The sequence below is a fragment of the Lonchura striata genome, chromosome 15, assembly GCF_046129695.1.
Source record: "Lonchura striata isolate bLonStr1 chromosome 15, bLonStr1.mat, whole genome shotgun sequence".
NCBI lineage: Eukaryota > Metazoa > Chordata > Aves > Passeriformes > Estrildidae > Lonchura > Lonchura striata.
In genome coordinates, this window is record NC_134617.1 from 3,941,836 (window position 1) to 3,964,470 (window position 22,635).

Genomic DNA, 22,635 nt, shown 5'->3' on the forward strand with positions numbered 1-22,635 from the left:
GAACCTGCCACAGCTGTGACCAAAGTAACCAAAAGATGACAACATTTTCTCTGTTGCTTTCCAGTGCTTACAGTTTTTTCAGGAAAATTGGAGGAAGGGTTTTAAAAAGTGCATGTATATCACATGTACATTTTTAATATACTCTGTTACTTTAAGTTATGCTTTATTCATATTGTTTAAAAAAATCAGTTTTGCTCAAGAAGTAGTAAAGGAAGTATTGGTGCTGTGCCAGTCATCTGCAGTTTAACATCACATTCTGCAATACAACTCTGTGGTGTTTCATTTCTGTTTCAAGCTGTGATTGGCTGGGGAAGCACTAAGAATGGAAATATTACAGGTGTTCAGATGAACTGTAAATCAAACCCAAGATCTGGCCCCACCTGTGTGTTGTGTTGTTATAAATGATAGTATCTATAAACTTGGTTGGCTTAAAGTGGTGCGAGTGAAATTGTAACATGATACACTCAGGAGATGTGTTTTTGATAAACTTGCTGAAGAGCTGTTTATACTTCCCTGTAACACTGTGTGGCAACTTGTATTCATCTCTGTATGTGTCTGACTAGTTATGATGTGTGCTGATAAAATGTAATGACTGGACTGAAAAATATTTACTACATTAAAATGTATGCAATATACCTGTAACAGGTACCTAATTTTGTATATTCTATGCCATTCCCACACCCAGCATGGGTTTGCACACACATGCCCACGTGTGGCTGTGGTCCCCAGTGTGCAGTTTATAGTTTGGAGAGAAATCATCCTCCATCATTCGTCACTGCTGAGCTGCAGCAGACCAGGCCAGCACATCATTTGTTAACAGCGACAAAGCCACGCTCATAAACGCCGACATGTTACATTAATTTATAGGCACTGAGTGACTTATTAAATGTGACGTGTGAAATATAACAGGGCCCGGTATGGATGATTAGGTTTTGGGCTTTGAATTGTTGACAAGGCAGGGGTAATGAATTGCGGGACACAAGCTAGTGTGTTTCCCCCTCATTAGTCAGTATTAGCTGCATTAATAGTAATAATTGGATATATTCATCATTTAAAATGTTTTAATAAATGTTTGGACAGCACCTGATCTAGGCTGTCAAATATTAGACTGGAAGGTTCGTGATGGGAGAAAAATTATGCCGTTCCTTCTATACAGATTTATAGAGCCTAAGGGGTGCCATTTGCCAATGTCCTTTAAGAGATAATGGGTGGGAGAGTTTGGGAACAGACATGAGAGAAACCAGCCTCTCTTGCACTTCAGGAAGACATTTTCAGTTTATTCTGAAGACTTCTTGGTCCTGAGCTCAGGTCTCGGAGATGGGGTCTGAACTGGTTATTTCTGGTCAGATGCCAACCTCAGGTGAGAACTTCACAAAAGGTGTACGTGTTCCCATCTGAATTTGTTTCAGTCTTTCACTGCTGCAGAGTCAATGTTGCTTGGGGCTCAGGAACTTTCCAATTTGGGGTTTTGGCTTGGAGTCGTCATTACTTTGAGCTATTAACATATTTAAAATTCCAGAAGATTTTCTGCCTGGACACCTTGAAAGCATAAGTCTCTTTAGAATGAAGGCAAGGGTGTTCTGTGGGTGTTCTGCCAGCTCCACTTCCATTCTTGGTTTATGTATCTCAAATACATTATTGCCTACAATTTGATACAAAGATTCCTTTGAAAAAATAAAAAAGAAAAAACTTATTTTTCCCATTATTTTGTGATCTTTGGACGTGTAATTTAAAAAATAATATAAAAACTGTTACCAAGGAATACAGAATGTATCTATCTCTTGCTTTCAAAGTGACATGTAGGTGAACATTAGAATGTGCCTTCTAAATGACTGGATGGAGATCAGGGAAACCATGTGCAGGTGCAAAAAAAAAAATTAGAAATCTCAATTTAAAACTTGTGGGACATCACTTTGCTGTAACCTGTTATGTAATGAAACCCAGTTTTTAAAGCAGGATATACAAAAGTAACAGCGCATGGAGTTATTGGCACTGCATCACTAAACTGACAATTTTTTAATTTCAAAGAAGAGTCCTCTAAGGAAAAGCCTCACAAGTGTGGGAAGCAGCGTTTGGTGGCTCAGTGGGAGGCTGGCTTCCCTTTCAGATGCTGCTGAAGAGGTGTCACACCAGGGAGTGCCGCCTTGCTGGAGGTGCCGTCTTTCAGGAGAGACACAAAGTCAAGTGTCTGACCACCTGTAGTCTTAACAAGTCCCAAGACGCTTTCTGCAAGGATGAAAGTGTTCTCCTCAATGTCCTTGCAAGTTCCAGGTAGCTGCTTCTACTGAGTGTCGGGAATCTTTAAGATGAAGCGATCTTCACGCTCTCTTAAACACAGTGAGCCAAACCTGCCTCTTTATATCCATGGACTTTGTGTGAAAAGTTGGTGGAGGACTCAGCAGATGCCAAGGGTAAAGCTGGCTGTAGACAGGCAGTGCTGCAGCTCCAGGCTGGCAGAGAGGCTTCCCTGCAGGAGCAGTGCAGTCATTTTGTGCTTGTTGCAGTTATTCTGTGCAGTGGAAGAAATCTTAGCAGATAGAAACTTTGTCATTCAGTTGTAATCAGAATGATCCATACTTCCCAACTCGGAGTAATATGATTTCATTGAATAGACTCAAAGCCACATGCAATTTGTATGTGATAGTGTACATTTAACTGTATTTTCAGTCAAGCCCTGAGCATTATATTGTCAGGGTTGTCTGTTAGTTGGTGGTAATTGTTGACAAGTTGATGTGAGGATATTTTAGCATGTTGTCTAACACGTGTCTGCTGATGAGTTTGTCACTGGCACTGCACAGTATTTCTTCAAACTTGATCTTAATTTTTATTTGGAGATTAAGCAGAGATGTAAAACTTAGAATCATAGAACCACTAAAGTTGGAAAATACCTCCAAAATCATTAATCCAACCTTTGTCTGACTACCATGGTGTCAACTAAACCACTGAATGTCACATCCAGTCATTTCTTGGACAGCTCCAGGGGTGGGAACTCCACCACCTCCCTGGGCATCTCTTTCCAGATCTTTGCCACCCTTGTAGTGACGAAATTGTTCCTGATGTCCAGCACAATTGCTCTCAGAAGAAGTACAATAGAACATAAAATAGTTAGATTTGTTTAGTGTTGTTCAGTACTTCCTAATCCATTCAATTGTAACTTTCATTGCTAAGATGTAGATGAACTTTTATCTTTTTGCCCTGGATACTTGGCAAGGTTTCTTAACTGTTTATTGTAAAGTTTCCATCGCCGATGCTGTCCTCTGCAGCGACACAGAAAAGTCATAATTCTGAAGTATTTATCTAGTACTTTGTAGACCCTCATGTGCTGTGTTTTGTGGGTGTAAATCCGACTGATCACAGGTCTCATCCCTGCTTTCACACAGAAGGGCATCTGGGACACAGCCAGGCATCCATGAATACAGGGGAGATCCCAAGTCTTGTCTGTGTTTTAACACCATGGAAGTTGTCTGTAGCTGTTCCCTATTCCCCTCTGTCAGGTGTTTAATGCTGTGCCTCTGCCCTTACAATGCTTTTGGTCTGTTGAGCTCCCTCTAAATGTGCTGTTTTTCACAGTTCCCACCAACGAAGTACACAGTGCCATAACCATGATTTATTCTACAAATGCCGACTCATGTCTTTGCCTTGCTCTGGTTCTAACTTGTCACTAGCATCCTGATCTGAATTCTACCCGAGTTTTGGGGTTTTGTCCTTCAGCTTTAGTACCCTCACTGGATGGTGGGCTTCAAGGGCAGGAGAAAATATTCTTGTTAGCTGGATCACCTTTCCCAACTGGTGAAAGAGATAACTTTGCAGCTACAGCCTACAATGCCTTTCCCACATCTCTCTGACACAGAAAAGGACATCAGCAAAAGTATTTTTCCTACATATTCAAGGCTCATTGCTTTAAGAAAAGCTCTGAAGCATTTAATCCAAACTTGTGATATAAGCAGATACGATTGGTTTCTACATTCTTGCTGCAGAGGTCATTATTTCTGAGGTTAATTAAGCTCTTTCCATGTCATGTTAAAGGTAGCAGACATATGCAATATTTATTGATGACATCTGCAGCAGTACATATAGTGTGGTCCTCTTCACCAGCACATCAGAAATTCTTTTCCCCTTCATCTTTTAGTTTTTCCCCATTTGTGGTAAATCTCAGTGAATTTTACAGTGTGTGTGTTGCTTGCCCGTGCACACACACACAGAGATCTGCAGCATTTTATACTTCAAGGCAGTTCCTGATCCCCTTCAAGAACCCCTGGCATGTCTTCTGTTGTTGAACCACTACACACACAGCTCCAAGTGCCTCCACCTTTGCACAGAGCAGCCTCTTGCTTCCTTCCAGCTCTCAAAATAGCCACTACACTCCGGATCCTCTGCTCACTGCCAGAGCTCCCTGCTGCAAAGGAAACGAGGGCTTTATTCTCTTAAATATCCTGAAACAATGGGAACCCCTGGATGGAATGTCCAGCTTGTGGGCAGGAGCTGAAGGCAGCACTTGCGTTTCTTCCACAATATTTTTGCACTTGATCTTGTCTTGGGTAAATACAAATGTACATTTGCATGTATTTTTTTTATTGGACAGCTAATTCTAGACTCACCACTACTAGTTTATTTAAAAGATTTCATTTAATAATTGGATTTATTCAAGAGGACCATCTCCCAGCAGCATCTCTGTCAGTTTGTCCTTTGTCAGTGACTGACTGGGTTCCCAGATCATTATAGTTTTTGATTTATTAAGTTAGCTTTTAATAACTTAAAGTTATTAATTTTTTCCCTTCCCCCACATAATGTCCTTCACTGCTGCCACTTTACCTGTAGCAAACATTTAATGTGTTCTATGAAGCATAAGTTGTCTTAGGAGGGAATGCAATCAATCCCTCTCCATATTGCACTTCCCAAATACTTCTCTGTAATTACTGAGGTGGTCCAGGTGAGGTAAGTTCCACCCAGGACTGTGTGAACAGGTGATTTACAGGCACATTTTAAACTTGTCCATCACTGTCGCAGTTCTCTGGAGGATTTAGTGGTGCAGAAGCTGAGGCTGGGGTGTCATCCCAGCAGTAAATCCCAGTCTTGCAATGTAGGTCTTGCTGGCAGTGATCCCAAGGCACTGGAGCAGCTGTAGCCAAGAACCCCTGAGCTTGCCCAGAGTCAGCATCTCATGGGCACAGAGCACTGTGAAAAGTTCTTTAATTTCTCTGGAAAATCCTTGGTTTGTGCATTTTTAATGTTTTTGAGACATGAATTTACTCAATAATCACTTTCTTGATGTTTTATGTTCTTCTGACTCATTACTGGTGTATACTATGGGTTATTGTAAATCAGAGATCTAAGAACACCTTGGTTGTTTCTCTCTCTTCAAGCCATCAGTCCTACACATAAATCTGGTCAAAAATAATTTCTATATCAGTCTAAGCAGACCTCCTGCCCCTTTTTAATTTTTTAATTTTTTTTTTTTTAACCTAAAGCATCTTCCACTTATAAAAGACATCTTGAGGAGAAAATGAAGCAGATTCTGAGCCAGGTCTCAGGGGATTTCACTGTTGTAAGATCATGACTACACCTGGTGTTAAATGTTTGAGGATGCTTCTGTTCAGATGGGGTTTGAGTAACACTTCATCTTCTGATTGTGCAGAACTTTTTCTGCACCCACCTGTCCCTTAAATGGCCTCAGCCTCTGGGTTTTGCAGGTTTGGGTGATGGCACCCATGTGCCAATGTTACTTAAAGATATTCTTGGGGTCAGGTTATTTGAGGAATCATTAATTATTGTATGTACAGGCAGATTGCCCACACTTTTACATGCAGGGGATTTACACATGCCTGGTCCAGGGAAAGGTGGGAAATGTGTTTTCTACACGTGAAATATTTACCAGGTGAATCTTTTTAACTTTCTCAGTAAGCTGGTGAAAAAAATACATCATCAGCACCCCCAGCTCAGGGTGAAACATTTTAGGGCCTCATGTTTGCTGTGAGAAAAGCAGCTTCAGAGGGCTGGATTAGCCCTGCTCTCCAACATCCCCTGTCTGATACCTCTGCTGCTTTTTGGTGCCCATGCTAAAGTTACAGGAGTTTACCTTGAAGAAGCAGGGAAGCAAAGGCTGCTATCGTATTGCAATAACAGCACTGCTGTTATCTGTCAGCACTTACACTGAACAGAGGCTCTTTCTGCTAAAGTATGACTCTGGCAGGGCTGCTAATTCACTGGCATTGTGTGAACTATGACAGACCACAGGGCTGGTTTGTCGTTTTTTCCAGTGACTGAAGTCTAATGTCTTCAGTCAAAATTAAAAATAGTTAACTCGCTTTTATGCCCTAGCATTTGAGGTGTGAAATGGGAGCGAAATAAGGAGAGACTGAAGGGAAAAGTGGTTAAACTGAAGCAAATTAATTAGCTTTTTATTGTTACTGTTTTACTATTCACAATGGTTGTCATCAACCAAATACCCTGTGTATCCCCGGTACACAGATGGCATAAACTCCTTCCAACTTTTTTTTTGTTTGTGATAGAAAGGTAGCTGCAGTTCAAGTGTAATAAAAATTTTAGATACTGGAGCTGGGCACTAGTAAGGAGATATAGGAAAATTCAGATTTTCTTTACTTGAAAGGAAAAAAAAAATATTAAAACGTGAGACCTAGGGGCAAAATTAAATTACAAAAACTGAGCATTCAAATCTGCCTCTGGACTGTTCTTAATTCTGTTTTGTGATGTTGTTTTTCAATGGTGTTATCTCTTTCTTTTCTTATTAAAAGTCTGGGAAAAGAAACCAAAACAGTCACTCTGGGATTTTAACTCATTCACAGGAGAAAATGCCAAACACAATTTCCCAAACTACTCTAAATTTCTGTGATGCATTATAACTCGGTATCAGGGAGCTAGAGGAGTCCCGAAAATGCAAGATGAAAAATTGATATGCTGTGCTTCGCTGTGCAGAACACACAGACCTAAGGAAAAGTGACTGGGAGCACTTGCTGAAATGAGCAATGGGTAATTTAAGGCTGGTTTGGGTGGTCCTGCCTTCTAATTTGGTGATTGCGTGGATGCCTCCTCAGCTGTTTGCTGTGCTGAGATGAATATTTACTGTATTGATAACAGCAAACCCTGGCAGTGCTGGAGCTCTGGTAGCAACAGCAAGCTCACAAAACTATTATTATTATTATTATTATTATTATTATTATTATTATTATTATTATTATTATTATTATTATTATTATGTTTCTGTTATTGTGACACTGCCTGAAAAATTTCAGTCTACAGGCTCTGCCTGCCTGAGTTTTATTCTCTGCATCACATTGCTTTTCTTGGACCTTTTCAGCAGCTCAGGAGGAAGATATATGTTTTCTAGTAAAGGAAATAATTTTCCATGCCTTTAGTTTTGGTATTTGTTCGTTTTGTAAACCAGTGAATTGCTTAGCATCCCATAAATGAAAAATGCATGTCTGATTTGGCTTCCATTTAAAATCAGTAAGAGCACTGAATCCAGAGAAAACAGATTTGGGATTTTTTTTCCTAATTAGGATGTTTGATAACTCAAGAGGTTATGTTTAGAAGAGAGTTAGATGGCTGTATCTGGTGTTTAATTTCTCTTCTGCAGAATAAATTTCTTGTTGTAAAATGCCACAAAAGGTAGCTACTGCTGTTTATTGACTAAAGAGGCAAGTAAAATCCAGCTGTGAACATGTGGGTAATAGGAGGTTTTCTCCATGCCTATATTTGATTTCCATGCTCAGCCTCATGTTGGTAAACATCACTGTAATTATCAATTATTCTTTTGTGAATAGGCTCCCTGACATGATCAGGGAGCTGTATGTGAAAAGGCCTGCAGGAAAAAAAAAAAAAACAAAACAAAAAACCAAAAAACAATCTTCAAGTGAAGTTTTAAAATGTTGGAAAATTAAAGAAATTATTCTTCAAGAATATAAAAAAGCTTTATTTAAGCCTAAGTTTTTCAATGTTTGGACTTTTGCAATTTTAAAATAGGAGTTTTAGGAATAATAGGAAGAGTCAACTTGAAAGGGAAAAAATTAACTTTGTCCTTCTGAAGGTTCTAAAGGGACATTTCATGGAATCCTAGAGTCATAGAATGGTTTGGGTTGGAGGAGATCTTAAAGCTCATCTCATTCCAAACTCCTGCCATGGGCAGGGACATCTTCCACCATCCCAGGTTGCTCCAAGCCCTGTCCAGCCTGGCCTTGGACAATTCCAGGAATGGGGCAGCCACAGCTTCTCTGGGCACTCTGTGCCAGGGCCTCACCACCCTCACAGGGAAGAAGTTTCTGCTCTTATCTAATCTAAACCTACTCTCTCTACCTTTTTATTATTTACTTTTTCAAATAAAGTAGCATTTTCTCTATATTTTATTTTAGCAACAGATTACTGAGTAAATCAAGTTACCAGGACTTGTAGGAGAAGTTATAGATTGACAAAGAGAGGTGTGTGTGAAAAGTGCAGAGAAAACCCTGCAGGAGCAAACAAAGCAGTGGCAGTGAGTGCACTGCCAACCTTGGTGACCTCTGGGCTCACCCCTGTACTGGATTTGGTTCCTCCAGCTATGCCAAGTTTTCACCAGAGCCAAAATACCCATCAGGGGTTGTGTGAGACACTGTTTTTGTAGCATCACCAGGCTGACAGCAGAGCTGGACATGCTCAAGGATGTGAGTGGTACCTTTGTCTCCACCAGTACTGCTTGTGTATTTAAATTTATGCACATATTTAGTACTCTGCTGAATTGGTGTGCCGTACAGAATGGGCATGCAATCCTTTTATCTGATGGAAAGTTGCTAATTATTGCCTTGGCCCTGTGTATTTTGGTTTTACTAATTTTACAAACCCACATATACGTGCTGCTGTGTTTCATCCAGCAGTCTGAAGTTGCTCTTTTTCTATCAGATGTGTTTACACCACAGAAAAGGTGTGTTTTGTCAGTTTTGTTTGCCCTAGCCAGGTCTGAGCTGTATAACCAGCACTCACGCTGGATAGCCACTGGTCTGGCTGACCTTGGCACCATGACAGCTGTCGTATTTTCACATGCAGGAACTGTTCTTGAACAACTTCTCCAATGTATCAGGAACAAACAAGCTTTTCTTCAGCATCAGGAATGCAGCAGGTCTTCTTTCCAACTATTTTTTTTCCTCCTTCCACAGACATATTTATTGTGGCAATGGCAAGAAAATCCTACTGCTAAGCCTTCGTGTTTGAGTTCCTTTAAATTTCCTTCAGGGGAGTGACAGAAGAGCCAACGTAGATCATGTCAGAACTAGCTTTCTTTAATTTAATTCTTCAGTTTTTTTTAATAAACATGAGTATTAATTTGTAGTGGCAAGAAAAGCAGGAAGGCAAAATCCTCTTACATCTTCATTACTTGGATTTCCATTTCTGCCATGGGTTTAATTTAAATCCCTGTGGTAGTGGCAAAGAGCGGGATGCTGCTGGGGAAGGTGTTGCACAAACCCAAAGGGTTTGGTGTGTGATAGAAAATGAGGCCAGCAGGGAGTGGCAGGGAGTATTTGAAACAAGTGGAGTGACCTCCAGCTGGTCTTGTGCTCACCAGATCCATCAGTGGAACACGGTGAATCAGAGGATGGATGGGGCAGGAGTGAGGGCAGAGCTGGTTTCAGGAGCTGGAATAACAGTAGGAACCAGGCCTGGGGTAGAGTTCCTCCCTAGCAGAGGGTGAGAGCACCGTCCTACTGGCACCAACATCTTTTTGGAAATGCAGCAGTTTTGTTAGGAAAAATCCCACTACTTCATCTCCAAAAAAAGAATTTCTATTGAATTGTGAGAAAAGAACATTCCTAACAACCAATAGCACATTTTTTAGGGCTTTTGCCTGGCCAAAAGAAGTTCATGTTAGTTTGGGGCCTGGTTCAGCCCAGGGGTTTGTATTTAACCAGAGGATGCATTTCTACACCGGACCTTGCAGTTACTCAGAGATTTGTAGTGCATGCATGGCACAGATTAACTACTCAGCAACGTCACTACCTCAGCAGTTTTTGCAGCCTGCCCTGAGCAGCATCGTAGGACATCTGAATATAATCTAAAATTGTTTTCCCCGAAAGTTCCCTTCCTTACACTCCAGCCATGTCTCTGTGGGGTAAAGGTGACACATGGAATTCTCTGGTTTAATACCAATGCAAGTTTTTGTTCCTGGACCTGAGCTGACTTGCATGGAGCTGGATTATGTTTCTCTGCTCCACATGCACAAATGCTCTTCACACCAGGGATGGTAGTAGTCAGGAAGGGAGTCAGAAAATATGTTTTGGTTGATTCATGAAAAAACCCCCGAACCTTCAATGGTAGCAATAAGGATAATTGATGACTGGCTCCTGTGTGGCAGAAGAGCGGGTGTTCAGCAGTCACATAAGTTTGGAGAGAGACTTGAAGATTTTATTGACACTCCTGTGTTTTGCACATTTTTTTTTTCATCTTGGAAATGAATTTCAGACCCCAGTAGTGAGTATTAATGCTATATATCCTCTGTGGTTAGCATTAATAGTACACAGTCCTGCCAAATGCGGGGAAAGTTAGAACTGAAAAAAAAAAATAACCCACTGTGAAGAAGCTCGATGTGAGCAAATGGGGATGGAGGTTTATGCTTACAAAGCGCTCAGCTCTGTTGGCACTTCTCCTGGACCAGTGCTGTCAATCCAAATCTGAAATATTTGCAGAGTGAAGTGTTGCTAATGAGCAATGCTGGCAGGATGGGGCTTGAGGTGATGAAGGCACCTGAACAATCGGTTTAAAGCAGGAACCAGGAGCCTGGGCTGAGGCCCATGAATCAAACTGCTCTGCTCTACTCTTCTCTTAATCTGCTCTCCTCCTCCTTGCTGCCAAGGTGGGGGTTCAGCAGCCAGGTGTGGTGCCAGCCCAGGAGCTGCTCAGCTCTTGCCTGGATGAGTGTGGGATGCTTTGTGTGGCTGGGGGGACTCCACCCCTGGTGTGTTCCCAAACAAAGTGCAGCCCCGTCGTTTGTTTTGTTTTTCAGTAGAATTAAAATATGGCACTTGGCAGAATGTGTTCTGTAAACTGGTGATTTTTTTTTGCTTAACATGCAGTGTGTGAACTTGGCTGTGTAAGCTTTGCGTTCCTCTGAAAATGCTGTTATTTTTGCAAGTTAATTTTTTTCTGGAGTTGGTTTAATTCAGAAGAAGTTTTGTTTGCTTGCTTTCTTGCCTGAGGTTTTTTGGTAGGTTTAAGCAGATGAGCTTCATTTCTTCTGCAGTTTATTTTGGTGAAACTTCTGTAGCCTTTGGGGGTTATAGCACAGTGCAAATGGAGTTAGACTGCGAAACTTTGTGTTAGAGTTTTGCAGACCTCAAAAAGCAAACTCTTGTATTTCAGAGTGACTTTCCAAGCCTTTGAGTTGACATGAATTCAGAGCTTGTAAGGGGAGGGAAGGCCCAGTGTTTCTCCACAGAGCTTCACAAAGAGTCCTCCATTTTTTTGGGGAACCCTTAATCAACCCACCAACCCTCATTGCCAGTTATTTGTGTGCTGTGCGAATACAAACCAGGAATTTTTAGTTATTTTTAACTTTTCCATGCCCCAGATCCCCTCAGGGCCTGGGGTGCTGCTCTGGGGCTGTGGCAGACCGGGTGGGCAGCTGCTGGACTCAGTCCTCGGCGAAGCGGCCAAAATCCCGCGGTAAGCCCAGGGCAGCGCCAGCTTCTCCCCAAAGAGTGAGTGGCTCTGAGAGGTTTTGCCACATAAGGGCCTGTTCGAGGCTGTAGGCACCAGCTGACAGAGATGTCTTTGCCTCTGAACAGATGGCCAGGCTTTTTATTTCAGCGAGCAATCTCGTGTGGAGGGGTGGTCTCCGAATCCTGCCAGGGTTTCGCGAGACAGGGCCAGCTTAGGGCAAGAGGGATCTGATGTCTGTGCCCTTCATAGCTCGTGAGCTAAGTGACGAGCTGTTGACAGGACAGCCATCATCTGAAGTGCAAGATCCCCAACTCTCCCCACTTTTCGTTTTTCTTTGGCGGAATTAATGCCCTATTTGCTTGTCTCTCAAAATCCATTCTGGCACAAGTACAAACCATTGCCTGGTGGCAAGCAGTTGTCTGGATCCGAGATGCCAAGATTTGTGCTGACAGCTCCTTCTACACAATCTGAGTCAGGCTGTCACAGCTGGCCATTAGCAGCTAAAAAGGCACATGTACAGCAAATAGCACCACCTTTCCATTATTGAATATCAGAACCTGCTTGATTGAGAAATGCAATGACTTGCACTGCTCTTTCCTTTAAACAAACATTGCCTCCAAACCCCTGCTGTGGATGTTTATTTTATGTGGATTGCTTGCTTTTATTTAGAAGCTCAGGTCTAGAAGAGACTTCCTGGGCCAGGAGATCTAGTCCTTGATAATCCCAAGCATCACATTTGATAATCCTCCTCATTACATTGCATTTCTTTAATGAAAACAGTCCCTCGTAGTTTCGGTTTATCGTTGCAGCTATTTGCCATGTACAATTTCCTTGACATAGAGGAACAAGCAGGAAAACTTGCCTTGTTGAAGGGCAGCATCACAACTAGAGCAGGGCAAAGAATGCTGCTCATCAAAAAGGGATTTTCTGAAGTTGTTTACCCTGCGGTGTTGCCTTTCTTGGTGACAATCTGTGCAAATTGTGCTGACCCAGCATTCAGCTTGGGTGCTAAAAGAGGGCTGCTTGCAAAAGTTAACATTCAGATTTCAAGTAAAACAGGATCAAACTGTTCCCTACTCCACTCCTGTATGTGGGAACAGGGCAGAGGAACATCTGCTTAGTCACTGATGGTTATTGCACGTGTAATGCTGCCCTGTCTGGTTACACTGGGCTTTAGCTTGCTGTAGGATTAAACTTTGCACGACTGAGCTTTAGTAGACCTTAGTCTGTAGTTTATCTTGGACAAAAGGCTGATAAACTTTGGCTTTCAGGGAGGAAGCCTGGAATCTCAGACCCACTATTATTCATTGACTTGTCTTTATGAGTTTATAGTCCACTGATGCATAACACTGAAGGAAATATTTTCAGTGAAATGTTTGCTTTTTTCTTTGGCTTCGTAAAAGGCAATGTCTTCTCTTAGAGATATATGTCAGGGTCATATAGCTACTTCAGTGAACTGTGTATGGTCAGGAAATAAACTGCATCAAAAACATTTCATTTTTCCATGAAGTCATTCCTTTGACCAAGGCTTTCCCCTTCTCTCAGGGATTTGGGTTCCATTAACCACTGTTTGAGCATTAATTTTATGGACAAACTTGGTTTAATCCTAGGAGGGAGATTTCAACTGTATGGAACATTTTCAGTATTTTTGTATTAAATCAAAACCTGTGGGTAACAGTGAACTTGTAAAACAAAGCCCCATTTATACCCAAGGGAATTTTCATGTCTAGCATTTTCTGTCCCTTTTTTGCAGTGCTGAAAAACGTGTCTGTTCCTCATTGCTCTGATGGCACAGCCAGCCTGGCGTGACAGAGGGACTGACTTTGCAATCTTTAATGGCTCTGACACAACAGAGCTATGAAATTAGTGTTTAAATTTTCAGGATGTGCTTACATGTTTTGCTAGATGGGGCCTATGCAAGCTCCACTCCCTCTTTGGATGGGCAGGGGGGTGATTTGTCTGAGTTGGGAATACTGATGTTAAGTCTTTGTTGGACCAAATGTGCAGATGTCATATTTATATTACTATCATATGTATACATACTACGCCCTATTTATAAGACATTAATGTTTGTTTCTCTTTCTCCATAGGTTCTTCTTGAAATTTTTCCTCAAATGTAACCAAAATTGCCTAAAAAATGCAGGAAACCCTCGAGACATGCGTCGATTCCAGGTCAGTCGGACACGCTTCCTCCTTTAAAAATCAGCAGCTGTTAGGACAGAAGTACTTTGACCCAAACTAACCTAATAATTCACTGGAAGATGCTAAAAGCATAAGGTCACAAAATAATGCCTGAGGATGTCTTGTCACAGCAGAATGGTCAGGAAGTAGTTGGGTTCTCTTGCTCTGGAAGAGAGAACTCTTGAAGATAATGTCATCTTAACCGGAAGGGAAAGCATGAAAAGGAAAAATCAAAATGACATCTCTGTTGTTTTCAGCGATGGGGCTCTCCTGCTCTGAGATATTTCTCTCTCCATGGGGAACTATTTGTTTTCATGCAGACACTAAGTGAGCACCTTGTTTATTGGCTGGGGCAGAGGAAGGTGTAAGAGCAATTAATAAAATCAGGCTTGTGACTACCTGTGTTACCCCTGAGCAGTGGTAAAGACTCATAAACATGCATTGATGGGTTGAAAGTCCATCCCTGTAGTGAGCACTTGGAAAAAGCAACCACTGGGTGTCTCTCTGTTGGGATGCTTTGGGCTGGTACTTCCCCACTGTTGCATCTTGTGGCAGCGGGGCTTGGGAACTGAAATACCAACTCAGCTTCAGATGGCCAAGGACATCTTGTTATGCTCCACTTGTGTCACAACTCATTTTGGGATGAAGAACATCACTGTCTCTTGGGAAGGTGGTCTGTACATGCACTTCCCCAGTGCTGGCAGCACAGTGGAGTGGTGGCAATGCTGAGGAATAATTGTTCCAACACTTTTATTGAAGACATGCTCTTTGACTGTGGCAATAATGCTTTACTTGGGTATGTGCTGAATAAAAATATGGGATAGAAAGTCAAAGAACTTTGGTGGGAGGAGTGAATACAGCCCAAGGAGGCAACATGGTAGAATCTGTCTATGGGGCTTTACCTCAAGGTTCTGAAGAAGAAACAAGAGATTTGTCCATGGACCACATGGGTCTCTGGAGAAAGAGAACTCCAAAATATATCTGCTTTCTGTAGTTACTCAGGACCTTGTTTGCTTCTTTTCCAGCATTGTTGCACTTCAACACAAGTGTTGAATGCTATGTAAGTGACAATATTATTTATCTGTAGAATGTCTTTTGTTGAAATGTTTAATTGCAGCAGTGCTTCAAGGCAGAAGGATACTATTTGCCTCTGAGCAAGGAAGTGCAGAAGTGAGGAGATGTGGCCACAGGGATTAAATTAATCAGTGTAAAAGGCAGCATTGGCATGGCAGAGCCCTCAGCTTCTCACCCCACACTCCTTCCTCTGTCACGATTCTCCTGTGATTCCAGAGGGCATTATCAAGGAAAGAGAATGTGGGAAAAGGACTCACCAGCACGGGGATTTAGTCCGAGCAGCCACCCCTGGGGCCTGTCAGAGCTTGCTTCACAACATGTACACTCTGCTGGGGCTCTGCTCGCCCAGGCTCGAGGCTGATTTTCATATGGAAATGCCCGTGCGTGTCCCTCAGAACAGCAATCAGGAGCTGTGTCGGCGGGGAGGTAGGACACAGGAAAGGTTGTTGATCTCTTGACTTGTAAAGACATTCTGTCATACAAACCCAGCTTCACAGCAGTTGAGCTTTCCGTGTGTAAACAGAGACTGCTTAATTACACAGGTCATGTCAATTAGCGTGACCTCAGCTTAATTTTCAAGAAATTAATCACTTTCAGCCAAGTTAACCACTCCTACTCTCATACAGGGTGGCATTGAAGCGTTCTCTTCAGTGCCCAGGCTTATTGTTTTACAATAGCTGCTTTTGTTTCTTCCCTTTTTTTTTTTTTTTTTAAATTTTGAACTTGTTGGTCTTTAGCAATAGACTTCTTAAAATAAAACAGCTGGGATCTACAGAGTCCAAGCTTCATTTATCATTTCTTAGGGTGAAAAAGACTGAGTGTACATGTAGTATCTCAATTCTATGGTGCTCCTGGGTGTTTGAGGCAGTGTTGTGTAGGAACCAAATTAAATCTGTGCCCCTGTGTTTGCTATCAGCTGCCTTTGAATTGTTGCCAGTGACTTACAAGGTCTCCAGTGGTGATGTCAAAGTTCTGGTTAAAAACCATAAGGATAAGGTGTTTCCAGATACTTTTAAATGGTACCATACTCATATTATACACACAAAAATGGAGACATTCCCTTCCTTCATTCCCCTACTTGTGCAGGACTTTGAAGCTGCCAGGAAATAGTTCCAACTTTTGGTCTGTCATTCGTCAGTCCCCAAAAGTTGCTGTAAGTTCTTAGAACACAGATTATGGTTTTGATGGGAGAATCAATGAAGGGTCAAGGATGTGAGTCCTGCACTATCTAAGGACCAGTCCTGTAGAAAATTTCCTTTCTTAGTAGATTTTAGAGTTGGTTTGGTCTTTTTTTCCCCATGCAGCATGGAATTGTCTGGTTATCACCTGAAAAAAGACATGTTAAGAAAGTAGAGGGAGGAGGCAGAGCATGTGTTGATTCAGGCTCACACTCAGAAATTAATTAGGAGGTTTTATCCTGAACTTTGCTTGCAAATGTAGGAGTGTGATAAGTCTAACATAAAAGCTGTTAGGGCCTGGAAGGAAATAAATTTCTCTGCATGTCTGAGATGTCCAGGATGTGACAAGTGGAGGGGTGTGGAGTGCCAGCAGAGTGTGTGTGCTGGAGCAGTGCTGGCCCTGGCTGTGTTTGTTGTGTCTCTATTAGCACAAGGAGACAGTCAGGGAGGAGAAGTCAAGTACTGCACAGTACTTCAGCTGTGCCTCACACTCCTGCTGGTCCTTGAGAAAATAATTTCATCTCCATGTTTCATCAGTCCAATTGCACAAAACATTTGGTGCTCTTGTGTATTATCACCTTTGCCCAATCTTGCCTTTTTATTCCAGAAACCCTCTGGAGCAGATACGCAGTCTGGTTGTGAATTCTTCATCACAATAAGGCATCATTCTTGGTGGAATGGGCTGTAGTGCCCCAGTTAGTGGTAATAATAATACTGCTACTAAGAAGATGGTGTCATGAGTGAACTCTGACTAGATTTGATTTTTTCAGAACTAAAAACGCATTCATACAACCTAAACAGTTTTGTATGTTATTTTAATTAATGAAACCCAGGTGCCCTAGCTGTCTTCTTGTTCTTGTTTTAGCAGAACTGCTTGTAAACTGACACATGTCAAGTTTTAATTTAGAGGAAACTTTTCAGGCTGTGTCACTGAATAAAACCCCAAACATTCACTTATTATGAAAACCTTGAAAGTCACTTAGAGATTGCCATACTGTTTGATTCTGTTACCACAGCCTCTCCTGCAGCAGAGGTTGCTCATTTGCCTCCATGGGATGCTGCCACTCATGTTTGAATTGAAGCCACTTGTGTCTTATTGCAAATTTGCATAAGAGACAGAGATGATGCTTCATGAATCCCAGATAATGGAATTTGGACATGCAAGGCTCCATCCCCAGAGAAGGCAAAGGCAAAAAAAAAAAAAAAAGAAAAAGAGACTGAAAAATAGCAGTGAGAGCTGTGGCCCAATTCAACAAGGTAATTAAGTGCCTGGCCTGTCCTTGAGCACGTGAGCAAAATTACTGAATGTATTGTACTTATGTGCTCTTAGTTAGGCACCTTTTGAAGTGTCTTGTTAAATGGAGAGTGATTTTTTGTTACTAGAATAAAGAAGTCAACACATTGTAGGAAGAGGTCACCAAGTGGTGATGAAAATAAAGATGTGCTCGAGCCATTTATAGCTTTCAGAAGAGTGGCAAGCACTGGAGTCACATATTTAACACTTAGGGCACACTTCAAACCTGGAAATCATCCTAGCCAGATTTTTTCTGCCTTTGCCACTGGGTATTGGGGATGTTGCAAAAATATCAGATCCCTCGCCATACATTGGAGAAAATTGAATGCAAAAGGAAAATGCTATGTCTTAATCAGTGAGCAAAGCTTAATGGGCTGTGGTTAAAAATCAGGAGTTGTGCAATGCTTAATTTTGATATATTAAGTGAGGTACTATACCAAATAAACAGGCCGAGTGCTAAACGTGGATAAATAGCTTGATCTCCAGGCTCCTGGTCTCTGAATATTTAAAGAAAAGAAAAAAATCTAAGCTCCAAAGTATTCACAAACTGAACTATTTAATGGCAGGCAGAATAATCCACAGAGCTGGGATACGTTATTGCATTCGATAGTGCCAATTTCATTGAAGAAATTTGTAAACCCATGTGTTTCTTTCATACCTCTGTCTCCCCTGGTGTTGATACAGGATTTAAATTCAAAATCTATGAAGGGCTAAAGCTAAAGCTCAAAATCATTTTCCGTGTTTGCCTGTCTCAAATTAAAACTGTGTTTTGTTGACAAAATTTGGAAAGGTTTGAGATTTGGCAGACCTGGTTGTCCCTGTGCTTACATTAATGTGTCAGCACCTCATTAATCATTTATTAAACTGTAGTGTGCCTTTCCCTCTTGCTACAGTCTGTGTTTTAGGATGCCTTGGTGCCCATTCCACATATACACTGGCTGTCCCCTCCCCCTAATTTTATGATTTCTCCACAAATTAGTTTTAGCATGTGCTTTAACTCGAACATATCCCAGTCGTTTCAAAATCAAAATGAGGAGAGTGTAGTATTTTTTTAGATTAAAAAATATGAGTAGAACTTGTAAGTATGTAAGTGCTCTGTAGCAATCCAAGGCAACTGTGGCACACAATATTCGAGGTACATTTTTTCACTCTTAATAATTAGAGGCATTAATATTTCCTTGGTGCAGTGCACATTTAACATTCCTCTATTAATGAGATTTTTCATTTAAAGAATTGAGCAGCAAGAGCCTGTTGCTTCTTACAGGTGTGCTATGAATAATCTTTTTTTTTTCCAAACAGACACATTAGAGGGGGTTTTTTCTGCATTTCCTGAGACTGGAAACAGTTTTACTTGGGGATTCCATTTATAGTTTCTGCTGCTAACGACACCAAAGAGCCACACCAATGTGGTCTCTTCATAGTAAATCAAACTGTTCAGGAGGGAGGTAGGAAGATAGTGCTAAGTAATTCAAAATATGTTGCATCAACAGTTTTGAAAATCTGAGGAGGGGGAAATTAAATGTAGCTTTACTCACATAAAACCTCAACAGGATTGTGTCCTCAAGTTCTTACCTAGAAAGCTGCGTACATAGCAACAGCTACACAGATACAGGATTTTCACAGGTTAATCTTACTGTTACTACTCTTGATTAATTATTTTTTCTGGAATCCCATTTATAAAAATGTTAAAAGTTTTGGTTTCAGCCCAGGATTGATCAGCTTCAGTGTGAAGTCTGTGTGTACCTGTAGGGTTTTGGAATTGGGGAAAATATTTTATCTTGTAGCCACTGTTATTAATTGTAATTTGGTTAATTTTCATATGCATCTAATCGGACTCATAGAAGAAGATAAGGAGCTGACATAAATCATGGAGCTGTGACAGGCAATGGCAACAATTTGGCTCAAAATCCCACTTGTGAAGAATTTACAGTGGTTGCAAGTGCACAAATAAGATTGCAAACCCCGAGCCACTTACTATAAGATCATATTTTATTGAAAATATCATAAACTTTATTCTACCCCTCAGGAATTCAATGGATAAATTACTTTTGAAATCCCTTTTGGAATTTTATATATAGGGCTTGGGTTTTTTTCTTTCCTTAGTTTGATTTCAGAAAAACTTATCTGTAGTATTTGGTGCTTTCTTTTTCCCAAATTTCCATCTGTAGGAGCTCTTGAATCATTTATTCTGTATTTTAATATCTTTCACTTAAAACACGCACAAAAGTCTATTGCTTGGAATGACATTCTGAGGGATGGGGTTAGGATCTTTTAGATGTAAAATATTCTCTTTTGTATTCCTCTTTTTGCAGAGGAAGACTTCAGGATCTGCTCTGGGCAGTTTAGTGGCTTTGCTTACTTTTTGAGTATTTTAATTGAGGACCAGAAATAGGTAGAATATTTTCCCTTTCGCTCTGTTTTTTTATTTTTTTTAGCTCCAATTCAAGTGATGAAATTGAATAGTTATAAGCGATCCTTTAAGTGTCCCCATTTGACCAACTTTGAGAGGCAGCAGCTTCCTGAGAGAGTTGAAGCAATGTTTGCCAATCCTTGTAAAGCATTTCACCTCTTCAGAGGCTAAAGCCTCTCAAAACCAAGAACAATTAAAGCGAGAGCCTTTCAGAGCGACTGGGGAATTCAGCAAAATAAATCAGAAATCCTCTGCCGTGGCTCTGGAGGCTTGCCTCATTATAAGAGCAGATCTATTAGCCCCCTTGCCATTGTCTTTCATTTCTCAAGTGAGGTGATTCTAATTAAATTAATCTGCATGTCAATCTATCGGTGATCAATCAAAAGGGCTGAGGTCCCCCTTTGCGGCACTGTGCTTGCGGCTGACAGGGGCTGATAATGGAGGAAGAAATAAACTGTCGAGCAAAGTTAATTAGTCAACATAATAGGTGGATTAAACAGGAGCTGCTGATTGCTGTTTCACATGTCGAAGCATGAGGTGGGAGCTGAAACTGCAATTAACAGACAATTATTATATTTGGTTGTAAGAGGTCGCATGAATAAACATATCTCTGTGGGTTTCAGTCTTTAATCCCTTTCCCTGTTTAATGTAAGGAGAAGTGTAGGTCATTTCTTCTTATTGTTTTAGTCAAAGTTCTCGAAGGCAACGCGTGCTCCTGGCAAACCAGCAGCCAGCTGAAGGCCAAATCTTTGGCTGGGGTAAAACCCTGGGAATGCCATCCCAAAAGGCTGTGGGAGGGGTGGCTGAAGGAAAACCAGAGAGGCTGAGACTGCTTGGATTGAATGGGGTAGGAGGAGACGTGGTGATGAGCTCACAGCTCTGCAAGGGACTTGTTTCACCATGACATTTCATGGCTCATGTGCCCTCTGCCTAGACAGGGATTTTCTTTTGGAGCCTGAGGGTTGAGAAGTCCCTCTAGACACCTTGGAGCAGCTGGGTCTTCTACTTGGGACCCATCACTTACCTGTTTGCCCCAGCTGGGTTGCTCCTCTCTTGCCCTGGGCAGCTCTGGGGGCCAGGAGTGTCTGATCCTTCCTCCAGTGCAGTCCTGCTGTGTCTCTCTCACCCTGCCTCAAATCAAATCCCAGGTGTTGACATTGAGATAAGTTGAGAAATACAAATAATTCTAACACTGGATGAATAGGGTTGTGTTCTCCAGATCAAGACCCCACTGTCAAGTGTGTGTGTGTGTACATAAACATGCCTATAGGTACTCCTTAAGGTAGAGCTCAGGAGAAATTTGGGCAAGTCCAACAACCTGCAGTGACTGGGCTGAGGGGAGAGCAGCAGAGGAGGGTGGGGGCGAGGCAGGCAGCAACAACTCTTGTTACAACTTCACAAAATACACTTTTGTTTTCTTTTATTCTGAATCGATTCTCATTTGCAATGTCAACATCTCTATCTACTTCAGCGTGGAAACTGAAGGATAATTTAGGGTGAAACACAGCTGCCCTTGTATAGAGGGGAAAAATACTTAATAAAGATCCTCTTGTTAAAATGATGGTTAACAGTGTGCTGTCTGCCACGCAGCTACAAACTCTGCAATTTGACTTAAAACTGCATCAAAAGCTTTCGATGCCAAAGACCCACTCATCAATAGCGTCTCTTGTTAGATTTGTACAGCATAAGCACCAGTTATTATGTGAAATAGCTTTGCAATTTTCTACAGCTCCCAGCTGTTATTTATTTAACCGAGTTTATTACACTCCACGCTTTTTGAAAAACACACAGATTTCTCCAAGTTTTCCTCCATCTTGCTCTTGTGCTTGCAGGTCGTGGTGTCTACAACAGTCAATGTTGATGGCCATGTGCTGGCAGTGTCAGACAATATGTTTGTGCACAACAATTCCAAGCACGGGCGGAGAGCTCGAAGACTCGATCCCTCGGAAGGTACGCCTTCTTATCTGGAACATGGTAGGCAAATCATTTTCATTGGTTGGCATTGCTACTTTAAATGTGGATTTGTTTGGTTTGTGTCTCTGGCTGCTGGTTTCAAAACTGGCCTGTAAGCGTTTATTATCTCTGGGGCCAGACATTTGAAAGGGACTGGCCTCAAGACCAAAGAGGGAATTTTTCAAGTAGGTCAACTCTAAATGTAGTGAAATGACAAACAAGTAAGCAAACATGGGTGCAGAGTTGTCCTGTGTGTCAGTGAAATGGGGTGATTTTTTTTTAAATGTTGGTTGCATTTATTCAGCACCCATATTTGGAGTCTGACTTTTTCCTAGACTGTGCTGATTTTTGACTATTGTGCATCTAAAGGATATTGCATATTTTCTGAAGTGCTCAGCACCCAAATTTTGGATTGCATTTCTTCTATCTATAGGGTGCTGAGCTCTCTAGGAGATTCTTCTGTTCCTTTGAATTCCCTTAAATGAAAGCAGAGCCCTTTTGGAAATCCATCTGCTTACTTAAGCCATGGATGCATGTTCTTTTCTGGCTCCAGCTGTGCCAGCTGAGGATGTTGCTTTTCCCACAGCTGTTTGTCTCCCCTCCTTGCTCCAGGCTATTCTTCACCATGGACATGCCAGCTAGGATGGTTGTGTGCTTGCTCCCTGGTCTCCTCCAGGCCAATGAAGTTCATTTGAATTAAACCATTTAAATAATCACTCTTTGCCAATCTGGCTTGTTGCTGAAATGATTGAAGGAGAAATGGTGCCAGGCAGTTTGGCTTTTCTGAAAGTACAGTAAACTCCAGCAAGGGTGGGATGGGGCACGTGGCTGGAAGCAGCCTGGGGACAGTAATCTCTTCTGTAAGGTCAGCTGGTCCTGGAAGGGAACATCTGCTGGTGACTGTA

At 41.6% G+C, this 22,635-nt stretch overlaps 1 protein-coding gene across 12 annotated transcripts in view; it reads left to right on the forward strand.

The window, feature by feature from the left end:
* Positions 1 to 22,635, forward strand: part of EBF1 (EBF transcription factor 1) — a 268,667-nt gene that overhangs the window by 156,005 nt on the left and 90,027 nt on the right. For 6 of the 12 annotated variants that reach the window (XM_021530732.3, XM_021530725.3, XM_021530726.3 and 3 more), the window contains exons 7-8: positions 13,731 to 13,812; positions 21,610 to 21,751. In XM_021530732.3, the coding sequence (XP_021386407.1) occupies positions 13,731 to 13,812; positions 21,610 to 21,751 (224 nt within the window). The remainder of the gene's footprint in view (positions 1 to 13,730; positions 13,813 to 21,609; positions 21,752 to 22,635) is intronic. The other 6 variants (XM_021530735.2, XM_021530737.3, XM_021530731.3 and 3 more) reach the window with 1 other exon arrangement.